At 42.8% G+C, this 14,968-nt stretch overlaps 1 protein-coding gene across 3 annotated transcripts in view; it reads left to right on the forward strand.

Moving 5' to 3' along the window:
* Nucleotides 1–14,968, forward strand: part of LOC109909154 (protein turtle homolog B) — a 105,084-nt gene that overhangs the window by 54,497 nt on the left and 35,619 nt on the right. For all 3 annotated transcript variants that reach the window (XM_031796227.1, XM_031796228.1, XM_031796229.1), the window contains exon 3: nucleotides 5,795–5,941. In XM_031796227.1, coding sequence (XP_031652087.1) covers nucleotides 5,795–5,941 — 147 coding nt within the window. The remainder of the gene's footprint in view (nucleotides 1–5,794; nucleotides 5,942–14,968) is intronic.

The raw sequence follows: 14,968 nt of genomic DNA on the forward strand, positions 1-14,968 counted from the left end.
TGAGGGTCTGCTATACAAATTGATGGAAAGTGGTGTTGAGGAAAAAACACACAACATTATAAAATCCATGTACACAACCCACAACTGGGGCTGGGGGGTGAGACAGGGATGCATCTTAAGCCCCACCCTCTTCAACATTTATATCAACGAATTGGCAGGGCACTAGAACAGTCTGCAGCACCCGGCCTCACCCTACTAAAATCTGAAGTCAAATGTCTACTGTTTGTTGATGATCTGGTGCTTCTGTCCCCAACCAAGGAGGGCCTACAGCAGCACCTAGATCTTCTGCACAGATTCTGTCAGACCTGGGCCCTAACAGTACATCTCAGTAAAACAAAAAAGTTTCCAGGAACAAGAATACAAATTCCATCTAGACAAAAAAAAAAATATATATATATATATATATATATATACACACACACATACCTCGACCTAAACATCAGTTATAGAACCCATTGTCACATGAAATGATGCTGGAGATACAAAGCAGGTACGGGGAGTAAAACATTTAATAAATAACGGACATGGAACGAGACAGGAACAGCGTCAGCAAACAGGTAACAAAGACAAAAAAACATTAACAGATGAACAGATGAGTGAGTCCAGGTGAGTCCAATATCGCTGATGCGCGTGACGAGGGAAGGCAGGTGTGCATAATAGATGATAGGAGTGAGTGATGTAGGGCAGCCTGGCGCCAGCAAGCCCCGGGGGGGCAGATGTGACACCCATTGTCCTTTATGGTTGTGAGGTCTACGGTCCGCTCCCCAGTCAATAATTCACAGAATGGGACAAACACCAAATTGAGACTGCATGCAGAATTCTGCAAAAAATATCCTCAGTGTACATCGTAAAACACCAAATAATGCATGCAGAGCAGGATTAGGCCGATATCCGCTAATAATCCAAATCCAGAAAAGAGCCGTTCAATTTTACAACCACTTAAAAATGTATTCGGCCATCGCTCATCCATATATTTTTATGTACATATTCTTATTCATTCCTTTACACTTGTGTGTATAAGGTAGTTGTGAAATTGTTAGATTACATGTTAGATATTACTGCATTGTCGGAACTATAAGCACAAGCTTTTCGCTAAACTCGCATTAACATCTGCTAACCATGTGCATGTGACAAATAAAATTTGATTTGGTTTGATTTAAGCCCTGTATACCTGCTTCTAACATGTGTCCTGCATCCTGATCTTGTCCATTTACACCTATAAGATCTGATCACAGTCAGACCCCAATGCGTCTTTTAATCATGTACACCCGTCTAAAAATGTGGGCTAAAACACAATGTGCAGGACAAAGGATACATGTTAAAACCAGGTATAAATAAGGGCTTAAGTAACACAGCAACATGGGTGGTGCTAAACACTTATCCCACAGGACACCAGTACAAAAAAGTATGAAAATGTATGCACTCACTACTGTAAGTCGCTTTGGATAAGAGTGTCTGCTAAATAACTAAAATGAGATATAATAGAAATATATAAAAATATGAAGAAATCATTTTTACAGTGTAATCACACATTTAGTCCACCAAGTAGGTTTTTGTTTTTGTTTAAGAAAACAAAAAGTGCAGCTAGGTGCAATAAACCCACATGTCAGACATGGCCCTCACTTTGTGCTCAATTTTAAAGTCTTCATGTATTTCACTTAACTTGGCAGTAATCACATCATACTGTAGGTATGACGTCCTCTCAGTCTTGCACAAGCCAAAGCAGCTGACTCCCTCTCCAAGGTGTCCTCCTCGATCCAGTGGCATGTCAGGCTGAAGAAGCATCTGTTATGGGCAGACCAGATGTCTGCTGTGCAGGGGTGGAAAAAGTACTCAATTGTCATACTTGAGTAAAAGTAAAGATACCTTCACAGAAAATGACTCAAGTAAAAGTGACCCAGTAAAATACTACTTGAGTAAAAGTCTAAAAGTAGTTGGTTTTAAATATATTTAAGTATAAAAAGTCAATGGAATTGCTAAAAATGTTATGCACTTAAGTATCAAAAGTAAAGTATAATCCATTCAAAATTCCTTATATTAAGCAAACCAGACAGCATCATTTTTTTTTTTGACGGATAACCAGGGACACACTACAACACACAGACAATTGACTTACGAAGCATTTGTGTTTAGTGAGTCTGCCAGATCAGAGGCAGTAGGGGGTGACCAGGGATGTTCTTTTGATAAGTGTGTGAATTGGACCATTTTCGTGTCAAAATGTAACGAGTACTTTTGGTTGTCAGAGAAAATGTATGGAGTAAAAGTACATTATTTTCTTTAGGAATGAATTTTAGTAAAAGTTGGCAAAAATATAAATAGTAAAGTCAAGTACAGATACCCCCCAAAACTACTTAAGTAGTACTTTAAAGATGTTTTACTTTACATCACTGCTGCTGTGGTGCAGACTAACTTTATGCTCTGGAGTTTGATGGAGAGAGCTTCTTTCATGGACTCAAATTCCCTTTCTATCTGATGCATCAAAGTCGTTCTACACAACTTTTCTCCCACCACTGATTCCTTCTACTAGCTTGGGGGAATGAAGGCACCTCTTCTAGTGAAAAGGGTTTCACATCCTCTACGATGAAGTCAAATACCCAGTGATTTGTTAGGTGTGTGGTCCTCCTGGTTATAGTTTTGCTTGTTTCAATTGTGTACAAGATGTCCCTTTTTGGCCATCTGTAGATGGCTGTGCATCTCTCCACTCCTCCATGTCATCTGGTTGCCTTTTCCTGCTCAGGTTCTTCCATTGATTGTTATGCATCCTCTGAAAAAACTAAATGCAATCACTTAATTATGACAATACAGTATAAGAAAAATAACAGTAGAGTGAGAACCTTGTTATTGTTTCAATTAAGGATTTTAGCTTTACCCAACTTTTGTCCACTCGTTTGAAACGTATGTTTCACTTTCTATAGCCTGCCCCTGTCTGATAAACACAGGGCTGGGGTTGGAACATGTAACCACTCACACATGGACAACGCTGTGAATGCAATGATGTCTATGGTGGTTTATATTGTTTGTATAGAAATACTCAAATATTTATTTGGGTTGAAAAACAATTGAACAGCAGGAAAACTGCAGTGTGGCTTTATTGATTAGGGTAGCATGGTACTCTGAAACCATAGCTAGCTAGCTAACTAAGTTAGCAACAACCCTGACAGTGAGCATCTTGTAATGTTGGGTTACAGAGTGCAACTAACGTTAGCTTTCAAAATGTTTTTTTTTGTACTTTTGATTTAGCGAGCTAGCTAGGCTATGTAGACCAGTGAATTTCACCTAACTATCTACAACTGATTTGTCTTAGTTCAAATATATTTAATTAAATTGTTAACAAATTAGCACAATAGCATACTTGCTATGATATCTTGTTAACTACAGTAGCTAGCAACCGACAGAGCAAAACTTAAGTGAGCAGCATAACACCTACATAGTGTAGGAGAGTTGGCAAGCAAATTAGCAAACTAAACAGGCTAGCTAGCTAGAAATATGACTAAGTAGCTAGCTAGTACTCTCTGAAATCTCCGACCTATACAGGAAGATTGGTACCATTGTGAAGAAAACCTGTCTGTCTCTAGAGACTAGCTAGCTAAGCAAGATAACGATCCACACCTGCCAATCATCATCCTTACGTCCAAGTGTTTCTTCAGGTTCAAAGTCGAGTCTCTGGATGTCGACAGCTGCTTTACCATGGGCAAACATAGTTTGCATTGAACTGTTACATTACTGCCCTTTTCTACTCTAAATACATTGTTCTTTGGAATGCCTTCCAATTTTTTTTACTGCGTTGGGTTAGGGTAATGCACTGCGTTGGGTTAGGGTAATGCACTGCGTCGGGTTAGGGTAATGTATTGCATCGGGTTAGGGTAATGCACTGCGTTGGGTTAGGGTAATGCACGGCGACGGGCTAGGGTAATGCGCACCGGCGGGTTAGGGTAATGCATGGCGCTGTGTTAGGGTAATGCGCTGCGGCGGGTTAGGGTAATGCAGCACATTTTGGTTAGGGTAATGCACGGCGCCGGGTTAGGGCAATGCACGACGCCGGGTTAGGGTAATGCACTGCGACGGGTTAGGGTAATGCATCGCGTTGGGCTAGGGTAATGCACCGCGTTGGGTTACGGTAATGCACCGCCCCGGGTTAGGGCAATGCACTGCGTTGGGTTAGGGTAAAGCACATTGACAGGTTAGGGTAAAGCACATTGACAGGTTAGGGTAATGCACCGTGTTGGGTTAGGGCAATGCACTGCGTCGGGTTAGGGTAATGCACTGCGTTGGGTTAGGGCAATGCATTGCGTCGGGTTAGGGTAATGAACTGCGTTGGGTCAGGGTAATGCACGGCGTTGGGTTAGGGTACTGCACTGCGGTGTGTTAGGGTAATGCACTGCGTTGGGTTAGGGTAATGCATTGCGTTGGGTTAGGGTAATGCACTGCGTTGGGTTAGGGTAATGCACTGTGTTGGCGCGCCATACCTTTTTCTTTTGTGACCGTGTATGTTGCTCAGGCGGTAAGATCAAAGAGGTACTTTTTCAGTTAATTATATGATTGACGTTAATATGAAAGGAAAAAAAATATTCTGAAATTATCCCTTCTATATTTGAAAGTAATCCTAGAATGAATTATCTACTTTTAAAAATGTTTTTGCTGGTATTGTAATGGCTTACAGTTATTGTTTTTGTAATGCATTATATGTAACAGATTACATGTAATCTGTTACTCCCCAACCCTGTCAAGCTCCATATAACGCATTTCAGGTAAAATAACAACCCAATGTTTATAACCCAGGACAATTTAGCAAGCAACAGCAAGCAAACTATCTAAATTGCCATAATCTGTCCCCAAATTAATATAGTTAGTTCAGAGTTTGTTTTGATATTTCAACCTGCGTGTCCTGATCGCGTCTGGTGTGGATGGACAAAATCTGTGCGCAATGGCCCGGTCTAGTCAGCATGTTAGAAATAGCCCAAAAACCCGCAACCCATGACCAATACATTTTCACCCACAACATCGTTTTCAAGGTAGCCCAATTTGGTGGGAAAACTGCAAACATGACAACACTAGCTGGGGAGAGACAGAGAGGTGGGGGTGGGGTGGGGGACAAGAGAAAGAAATTAAAAAATATATATATAGAGAGAGTAAGAGATGGAGAGGAGAGGAGAACCTTAGCTGGGAAGCTTCTAGATGAGAGAGAGCAAGAGATATTGCCCTCCAGGTAATGCTATCTATTAATCCTAATACTGGAAGGCAGCTCTCTTCTGGCCAGGTTCTGTTGGTAGTTTGTTTATTGTGAGAGGTTGTGAAGTAGTATGGATTGGGAACAGCTCAAATTCAAATCCAATCATTTTAATTTTGGGTCAAATCAAATCCCCCTGACCTTGGTCATTCGCATTAGCGTTCTTTATATTGAAGCCATCTGTAATCAAACTGGATAGGTTAGGGGGTATCTAACAGCACAATCTAAGGCCACTGTCTTACCAAATGAACCTGCTCAGAGACACAGAGAAGATGCTGTTGGCAGAGCAGCTACGTATTTGCCAGCTGTGTGATGTCTGTATCAGCGCAATGTCAGTATGCTGGTGTGTGTTGGGGGTGTGATACTCTAGTGTCATTAATTAATTGAACAGTCAGTGGAATAATGAAAGAGCTGTGTAAGCGTCCTCCATGTTTAGATATGCGCATCACACTGATTCATGGTGCTCTTTGGGTACACTGGCGGCCATGTTGGGTGTACCATTCGGATCAACTCAAATTCTATGGTCCTGACTCCTGACCCTACCTGTGTTTTTCTCTCCCACCCCAGGTAGAGCCAGCCTGCATGGGAAGGCATCTCTTCAGATCGACCCAGTGCGCTCAGAAGACCAGGGCTGGTACGAGTGTAGGGTCCTCATGTTGGAGCAGCAGTACAACACCTTCCACAATGGCAGCTGGGTGCAGCTCACAGTCAATGGTGAGTTGCTGGCTGCATCACAAATAGCAGGGCCCATAGGGCTCTGGTCAAAAGTAGTGCACTATATAGGGAATAGGGTGCCCAATATGGAGAATGACCAAATATGGAGAATGGGTTTCTACAGTGTAATCTCATCAGATGTGTGTGCTCGAGTGATTCATGACAATGTTCACCTCATAGCTTGCTAACATTCTAAGCCACCACGGTTTTCATTGTTTTACCTCAGATAGCTTTACTATAGCTAACTACATTCTGAATATTTTGTCAGAACATTCCTTCTCTCTGACTCGACAGTCAGATACAATAGAGGTGACAATGACTTTCAGATTTACTGTGTGACTGCTGATTTGTTTTATCACTTGTCCAGTCCGATGTTTGGCTTTTTACTAATTGTATGTGGTACTGTACAATCATTTGTCTGATTTATGGCCATTTCCCTGTAGTCAATCTGTCTATGTTTATTCTGAGATGCCAAAGCTATGAGGAGTGGCAATTAGGTATTCTTTTAGATAATGCCTTTTCAAGAACATCACACAGACAGACATATTTCAGATTGCCTTGGGGATAAGGGGATGAGAAACTAGTGAGAAGGGGAATTGATTGTGGCCTGTTTGACACAGTTCCAGCAGGGAACGTCTGGGATAGTCTGGGAGCAATCAAATTGATGACGAGACGGGAAAATAATCTGCATGTTTGCACTTCCCAGAAAGGTCCCATTGGGTTAGCAGCTAGCTGCTTCTATCTATGTAATGTGTTCCAGTACATTGTTCAAGACCAGAACCATGTATTTATAGAGTTGGGACTTTTAGAAGGTTGAAGAATGTTCTAATTGTAAACATTCAGTTACATAGCATTATTTAAATATTCTCCATGTAATGTTAATGGGGTGCTAACATGGCTGTCATAGAATGTTGAAGTATCATACCGAAACTTCAATGTCCCAACTCTCTAAATGCATGGCTCTGTTCAAGACCATCTAGAGTCAAGTTACAATGATGCCAATGATCTTTACTATTTTATCTTCTGAAAACTAAATCGGTTTCATATTCGTATTTTCTGATGGGTTCTGATTGTATTAATTTTGTCAGATCTTATAATAGACAATAAAAAATACTTGTCTTGGAGAAATGTAATGGAATTGAATTCCACGTTGCCATATTTAATTCAGTTTGCAGGGCCGCGGATGCTAAATTATAGCTGCAGCATATCTGTCCATTCCAATTATTTTGGTCTCTGCTGGTGTTATTGAGATACAATACATCTCCCATTTGGCCGCCCTCCGGATGGATAGAGGTGGGTAGTTATTTCTCCATACGATCAAATGCAGTGGTTTCCTTTGTCATTTTTTAACATTAACATCCCCCTCCAGATAGACACCTCACAAGGACTGAAGATATTATTAGTGTGACAGTTTGCAGTTTATACTGTCAGGTTCACACACTCAAAATATATTTTTGGTGTGTGAACTTATGCTCACTGTCTGTGTGAGGCTCATTCATATTCTCATCATTTCTAATCTGTAACTGATTGTATATGCATATACAGTATACTTGACATTGGATGAGGTTCAACATATGTTCACTGTAAACCTAATGGTAACTACGAAACTGAAAAGCTAGTGATTAAGAAGAGGGAGACTACCAATGTGTCAGTGTGTGCAAGCTTGCATCTACACACTGTGTATTTGTGTGTGAGATCATTGCATGTGTGTAAGGGTACGTTTGCGTTTGGCTGTGGCTAAATTAGTTCTCTATCTGCTGAGTTACACTCGCGGTTGCCCTGCCAGGGAGTGTCACCTGCGGAGACTCTAGGGGGGCGGGAGGGAGTGTGTGAACATCTGTGTGTGTTTGGTTTGAATGGCTTTCTGTGAAAGTCGGGCGGGCACACTGCATCTCTATGGCCGGCCACATCAGTGTTCACGCTCAACTCACTCACTCACTCGCTCACTCACTCGCCTATGCTCTCCACCTCTCCTACTCCCAGTCCCTTACACTATCAGTGAGTTGTCTGGATAATATGTTTGATGTGTCTTTATCCTGTGTGTTGGAACCCGTTTTTGGTGTCTGAGTTCATATAAAACAAGTCTAAAATATTTTGTTTGTCCATACTTTGTTTACAGCAGTGTAAGAGCAAAGGTGCAGGACATAAGGGTAATGCCTTGTTTTCCCAATTGGGGACTGTTGGGGCTGAACCTGAAGCCAAGCTCTCATGTATACTGAAAGAGCCAGAGCAAAATGGCTGGCAGTGTTTGTGCTTGTTTTGAGACATCTGTGTGTTGAATTGACATTCAGAGGCCTCATCGTGGCTGTATGTCCCCTCAAAGGACCTCTGTTGGGAAGGCAGGTGCTCTCCTGGCCAGGCTTCATCACAGATACTAAAGGCAGCCATTTCCTGGGGCCAGTGGAATCTACATATGATACACTCCTTGCTTTGACTTCCTGTTTGCAGCCCTCTACTTCCTGCCAAACGGAGAGAGGATTCATGCCCACTCAGTGGCAGGTGTCAGATGGCAAGAACTTGTGCCCGAAAGACAGAGAGGCCACTGTGGTGCCTCTCCTCTCCTCCTCTCACCCTCTCCTCCCTTCTTAGTTTAGTATCAGTTAACAGAATGCTAATAAATCAGCAGCTTTTGGATAGAGTGAGAGAATACGTCAGTTAGAGAAACAGTGAGTGAGAGATTGTGAGTGTCAACTCACACAGCTGCAGTAACTTCAGAGACAAATAGTCTGAAGGGGATCCCTTGTTGCCTTGAGGGAAAATGGTTGTTGGGTTGCAGATGGAAAGTAGAGTACAGTAAACAGTAAAGGGCTAAATATATGCTGCAATTCAATAAAAATGCATCATGATCCTTTCGTGCTGTAAGTAGTAGTCCTCAGGGAAAAGACGCTCTCTCACCCACTCTGGCTGGCTCTGTACTTCATTTTGTCTGAAATCTACTCATAAAGGGAAATCAAAGAAAAACGGTATAAAAAACTGGTCATCCCCGAAGAGCAGTCTTCCAGGGGGCAGGAGAAAGAGAGGAAGGAGGAGAATCAGAGAGGAGAGAGAAGGAGAGATGTCGGTGAGCAGGTATGGAGCTCTAAGGAGGCTTGTGTGGAAAGGTCTACAGATGAGAGTGGTGTGAAAACAGAAGCATCTGAATCCAGGAATATAGGAGACTTGAAAATTAGGAAAGTAAGGCGAGATTGTGATGCTCAACTTGGCTTTTTGTAGAACATCTCCCAAGTTCCCCACTTGATGACACTTACGTACTGATGTGTTGTACCTGATGGGCGGAAAGAACTCCCCTGTCAACCATTCCGCTCACAGTAAATGCCACCTCCTGCTTGCCACCTACTTAGTGTAAATTAATGTTAGGTCATCTAAACCACATTATAGATGTGAATCAAAGATGTAGACCTGTTCAGTGAAAATAATCTACACCACAATCCACAAAATGGTTGCCGATAAAGCACACTTGCATTGTAAATCAGTACAAAAACCAGAGGGGGTTGCTTACAAATGTTCAGAAAGGAATGTATTCTAGTATACTTGCAGAATGACAATACCCATTGAGAGAATGCCTGGAACAGCTGTTAATAAAGAGATTGAATGGGATCTTAAGCACATTCATATCATATTATACGATTCAGTAGGACGTAACATATCAGTGGAAATGGAGGACGTGACAGTACCACCCCCAAGGTCAGGGCGTGACAGTAAACCCCCCCCCCAAAAGGTGCAGACTCCGGCCGCAAAACCTGAACCTATAGGGGAGGTTCTGGGTGGGCATTTCTCCGTGGTGGCGGCTCTGGTGAGGGACGTAGATCCCGCTCCACCTCTGGCTTGGCCCATTTAGGTGGCGCCTCTAGAGCGGGGACCCTCGCCGCCGACTCCGGACTGGGGACCCTCGTAGCGGGCCCCGGACTGGGGACCATTGTAGCGGGCTCCGGACTGAAGGGCGCCTTTGGAAGCTCCGGACTGAATGGCGCCTCTGGAGGGAGGAGACGCAGAGACAGTCTGGTGCGTGGGGCTGCCACAGGGCCCATCAGGCTGGGGATGACCTACAGGAAGCCTGGTGCGTAGAGGAGGCATCGGATGAACCGGGCTGTGGTGGAGCACTGGAGCTCTGGTGCGCAGCCTTGGCACCACTCCTCCAGGCTGAATGCCCACTTTAGCCCGGCCCCTCCAGAGTGCAGGCGCAGGTCGAACCGGGCTGTGGGGGAGCACTGGAGATCTAGTGCTTAACACTCGCACCTCTCCATTTGGCTCAATGCCCACTTTCGCCTGGCACGGGCGGAGTGCAGGCATAGGACGAACTGAACCCTCCCAGCGCCCCGGAGACACAGTACGCAGAGCCAGCGCAGGATAACCTGGGCCGAAACGGCACACCGGAGACAAAACGAGCTGAGCTGGCACAATCCGCCCTGGCTGGATGCCCACTCTTGCATGGCACTTGCGGGGGGCTGGCATATAGCGCTCCGGGCTATGAGCGCGCACTGGAGACACCGTGTGCTTCACCGCATAACACGGTGCATGACCAGTATCACGCTGCTTCCGGTAAGCACGGGGAGTTGGCTCAGGTCTATCGCCTGACTCTGCCAATCTCCCCGTGTGCTTCCCCCCAAAATATTTTGGGGGCTGCCTCTCGTGCCTGCTGCGCTGCCTTGCCTCATATCGCCGCCTCTCAGCTTTAGCTGCCTCTAGTTCTTCCTTCGGGTGGCAATTTTCCCCAGCCTGTCTCCAGGGTCCCTGTCCGTCCAATATCTCCTCCCAAATCCAGGAGTCCTGAACCCTCTGCTCCTCGTTACCACGCTGCTTGGTCCGTTTGTGGTGGGTAGTTCTGCAACGCTATTCGTTGTCTGAAGAAGAGGAATCATCGGACCAAAGCGCAGCGTGGTAAGTGTTCATGCTTGTTTTATTAAAACTGAACACTAAAACAAAAGTAAACAAGAGAATAACCAGAACAGTCCTGTAAGGTGCAAACACTAAACAGAAATTAACTACCCACAAAAACCTGTGGGAAAAAGCTACCTAAGTATGGTTCCCAATCAGAGACAACGATAGACAGCTGTCCCTGATTGAGAACCAACCCGGCCAAAACAAAGAAATACAAAAACATAGATAAAGGAACAAAGAATGCCCACCCAAATCACACCCTGACCAAACCAAAATAGAGACATAAAAAGCTCTAATGTCAGGGCGTGACAGTCACCGGTAGTCTCTATACAGGAGCATTGTGCAGTGAGCGGCCAAGATGGAGAGGCAGATGTCTAGAAATGCTAATTGGTGTGTTTGTTTACTCCCCACCATGTGTGTGTGCAGTTAGAAGTCAAGACAAGACTCCCATCGGCTAGCCATGACCCACTTGGGTAGAGAGAGTGTGATCCTCTCTTCAGCTAAGTTTAGTTCAAGTTTTATTGTAACATGCACAAATACAGTGAAATACTTAACTTGCGAGCTCAACCCAACAGTACAGTAATCAATGCTTATAAAATACTAAAATTCTGTAAAATACAAAAATATACTGTATATAATAAAGAAAACATGACAAAAAGTATTCGGCCCCCTTGAACTTTGCGACCTTTTGCCACATTTCAGGCTTCAAACATAAAGATATAAAACTGTATTTTTTTGTGAAGAATCAACAACAAGTGGGACACAATCATGAAGTGGAACGACATTTATTGGATATTTCAAACTTTTTTAACAAATCAAAAACTGAAAAATTGGGCGTGTAAAATTATTCAGCCCCTTTACTTTCAGTGCAGCAAACTCTCTCCAGAAGTTCAGTGAGGATCTCCGTATGATCCAATGTTCACCTAAATGACGAATGATGATAAATACAATCCACCTGTGTGTAATCAAGTCTCCGTATAAATGCACCTGCACTGTGATAGTCTCAGAGGTCCGTTAAAAGTGCAGAGAGCATCATGAAGAACAAGGAACACACCAGGCAGGTCCGAGATACTGTTGTGAAGAAGTTTAAAGCCGGATTTGGATACAAAAGATTTCCCAAGCTTTAAACATCCCAAGGAGCACTTTGCAAGCGATAATATTGAAATGGAAGGAGTATCAGACCACTGCAAATCTACCAAGACCTGGCCGTCCCTCTAAACTTTCAGCTCATACAAGGAGAAGACTGATCAGAGATGCAGCCAAGAGGCCCATGATCACTCTGGATAAACTGCAGAGATCTACAGCTGAGGTGGGAGGCTCTGTCCATAGGACAGTCGTATATTGCACAAATCTGGCTTTTATGGAAGAGTGGCAAGAAGAAAGCCATTTCTTAAAGATATCCATAAAAAGTGTTGTTTAAAGTTTGCCACAAGCCACCTGGGAGACACACCAAACATGTGGAAGAAGGTGCTCTGGTCAGATGAAACCAAAATTGAACTTTTTGGCAACAATGCAAAACGTTATGTTTGGCGTAAAAGCAACACAGCTCATCACCCTTAACATACCATCCCCACTGTCAATCATGGTGGTGGCAGCATCATGGTTTGGGCCTGCTTTTCTTCAGCAGGGACAGGGAAGATGGTTAAAATTGATGGGAAGATAGATGGAGCCAAATACAGGACCATTCTGGAAGAAAACCTGATGGAGTCTGCAAAAGACCTGAGACTGGGACGGAGATGTGTCTTCCAACAAGACAATGATCCAAAACATAAAGCAAAATCTACAATGGAATGGTTCAAAAATAAACATATCCAGGTGTTAGAATGGCCAAGTCAAAGTCCAGACCTGAATCCAATCGAGAATCTGTGGAAAGAACTGAAAACTGCTGTTCACAAATGCTCTCCATCCAACCTCACTGAGCTCGAGCTGTTTTGCAAGGAGGAATGGGAAAAAAAATCAGTCTCTCGATGTGCAAAACTGATAGACATACCCCAAGCGACTTACAGCTGTAATCGCAGCAAAAGGTGGCGCTACAAAGTATTAACTTAAGGGGGCTGAATAATTTTGCACGCCCAATTTTTCAGTTTTTGATTTGTTAAAAAAGTTTGAAATATCCAATAAATGTCGTTCCACTTCATGATTGTGTCCCACTTGTTGTTGATTCTTCACAAAAAAATACAGTTTTATATCTTTATGTTTGAAGCCTGAAATGTGGCAAAAGGTCGCAAAGTTCAAGGGGGCCGAATACTTTCGCAAGGCACTGTATATAGAGGGTCAATGCCAATACCACATTTACAATGTGCAGGGATAATGGAGTAATTTGAGGTAGATATGTACATGTAGGCGGGGATTAGGAGAAAGTGACTGGTAGCAGGATAAATAATTCTAATAGTGAACAGTATGGCAGCAGCATAAGTGGTAGGTAGGTGGGTGTGGGTGTGTGTGTGTGTTTGTGTGTGTGTAAGTGTTTGAGTGTGTGAGAGTGTCAGTATTAGGCGTGATAGGTGGATATACATGTAAATGTGGCTGTTAACAGGAATATATAAATACTTATGGTAATAACTAGTGGTAATATATACAGTGATTTTGTTGTGTTACAGCCTGAATTCAAAATGGATTAAATATATATTTTCCCTCACCAATCTACACATAATACCCCATAATGACAAAGTAAAAATATGTGTTTTTTTCTTTTTGATAACTTATTGAAAGTGAAGTGCAGAAATATCTCATTTGCATAACTATTCATACTCCTGAGTCAATACTTTGTAAAATCACATTTGGCAGCGATTACAGCTGTGTGTCTTTCTCGATACGTCTCTAAGAGCTTTCCACACCTGAACTGTGCAACATTAGCCAATTATTATTTTCAAAATTCTTCAAGCCATAGATTTTCAAGTAGATTTAAGTCAAAACTGTAACTCAGCCACTCAGGAACATTACCTGTCTTCTTGGTAAGCAACTCCAATGTAGATTTGGCTATGTGTTTTAGGTTATTGTCCTGCTGAAAGGGGAATTAATTTCCCAGTGTCTGGTAGGAAGCAGACTGAATCAGGTTTTCCACTTGGATTTTGCCTGTGCTTCGCTTCGCTCCATTCCATTTATCAGTATTGTATTTGCACCAAACATAACACTGTATTTAGGACAAAAGTATATTACTTTATCACATGTTTTTCAGTATTACTTCAGTGCCTTGCAAACAGGATGCATGAGTTGGAATATATTTATTGTGTACAGGCTTCCTTCTTTTCACTCTGTCAATTAGGTTAGTAACTACAACGTTGGTGATCCATCCTCAGTTTTCTCCAATCACAGCCATTAAACTCTGTAACTGTTTTAATGTCACCATTGGCCTCATGGTGAAATTCCTGAGCGGTTTCTTTCCTTTCCGGCAACTGAGTTAGGAAGTATGCCTGTACCTTTGTAGTGACTGGGTGTATTGATACACCATCCAAAGTAATTAATAACTTCACCATGCTCAAAGGGATATTTAATGTCTGCATTTTAAACATTTGACCCATCTACCAATAGATGCCCTTCTTTTCGAGGCATTGGAAAACCTCCCTGGTCTTTGTGGTTGAATCTGTGTTTGAAATGCACTGCAGAACTGAGGGACCTGTATATGTGGGGTCCAGAGATAAGGTGGTCATGTTAAATACTATTATTGCACATGGAGTGACTCCATGCAACTTTTGATGTGACTTGTAAAGTAAATGTTTGTCCTGAACTTATTTAGGCTTGCCATCACAAATGGGTTGAATACTTACTGACTCAAGACATTTCAGCTTTTCATTTTTTATTAATTGTCAAAAATGTCAAAAAACACAATTCCACTTTGACATTGTGGGGTATTGTGTGTAGGCCAGTGATCCAAAAACACAACAAAATGTGGAAAAAGTCAAGGGGTGTGAATTCTTTCTGAAGGCACTGTACATGTAAACAGTAGTACTAGTAGTAGGATAAATAGATATATACTAATGGTAACGGCAATCAATGAACGGCAACGTAGTGGTACTAGTAAATCTAATCAATAATCATTTTAGCAGCAGCGGAGGTGTGAGGGGGAGCAGTAGTTATTAGCCATTTAACAGTCTTATGGCCAGGGGATAGAAGCTGTTTTAAGAGTCTGTTTGTCTGAGCACCGATACC

This window comes from Oncorhynchus kisutch, linkage group LG18, assembly GCF_002021735.2.
Source record: "Oncorhynchus kisutch isolate 150728-3 linkage group LG18, Okis_V2, whole genome shotgun sequence".
Classification (NCBI taxonomy): Eukaryota; Metazoa; Chordata; class Actinopteri; order Salmoniformes; family Salmonidae; genus Oncorhynchus; species Oncorhynchus kisutch.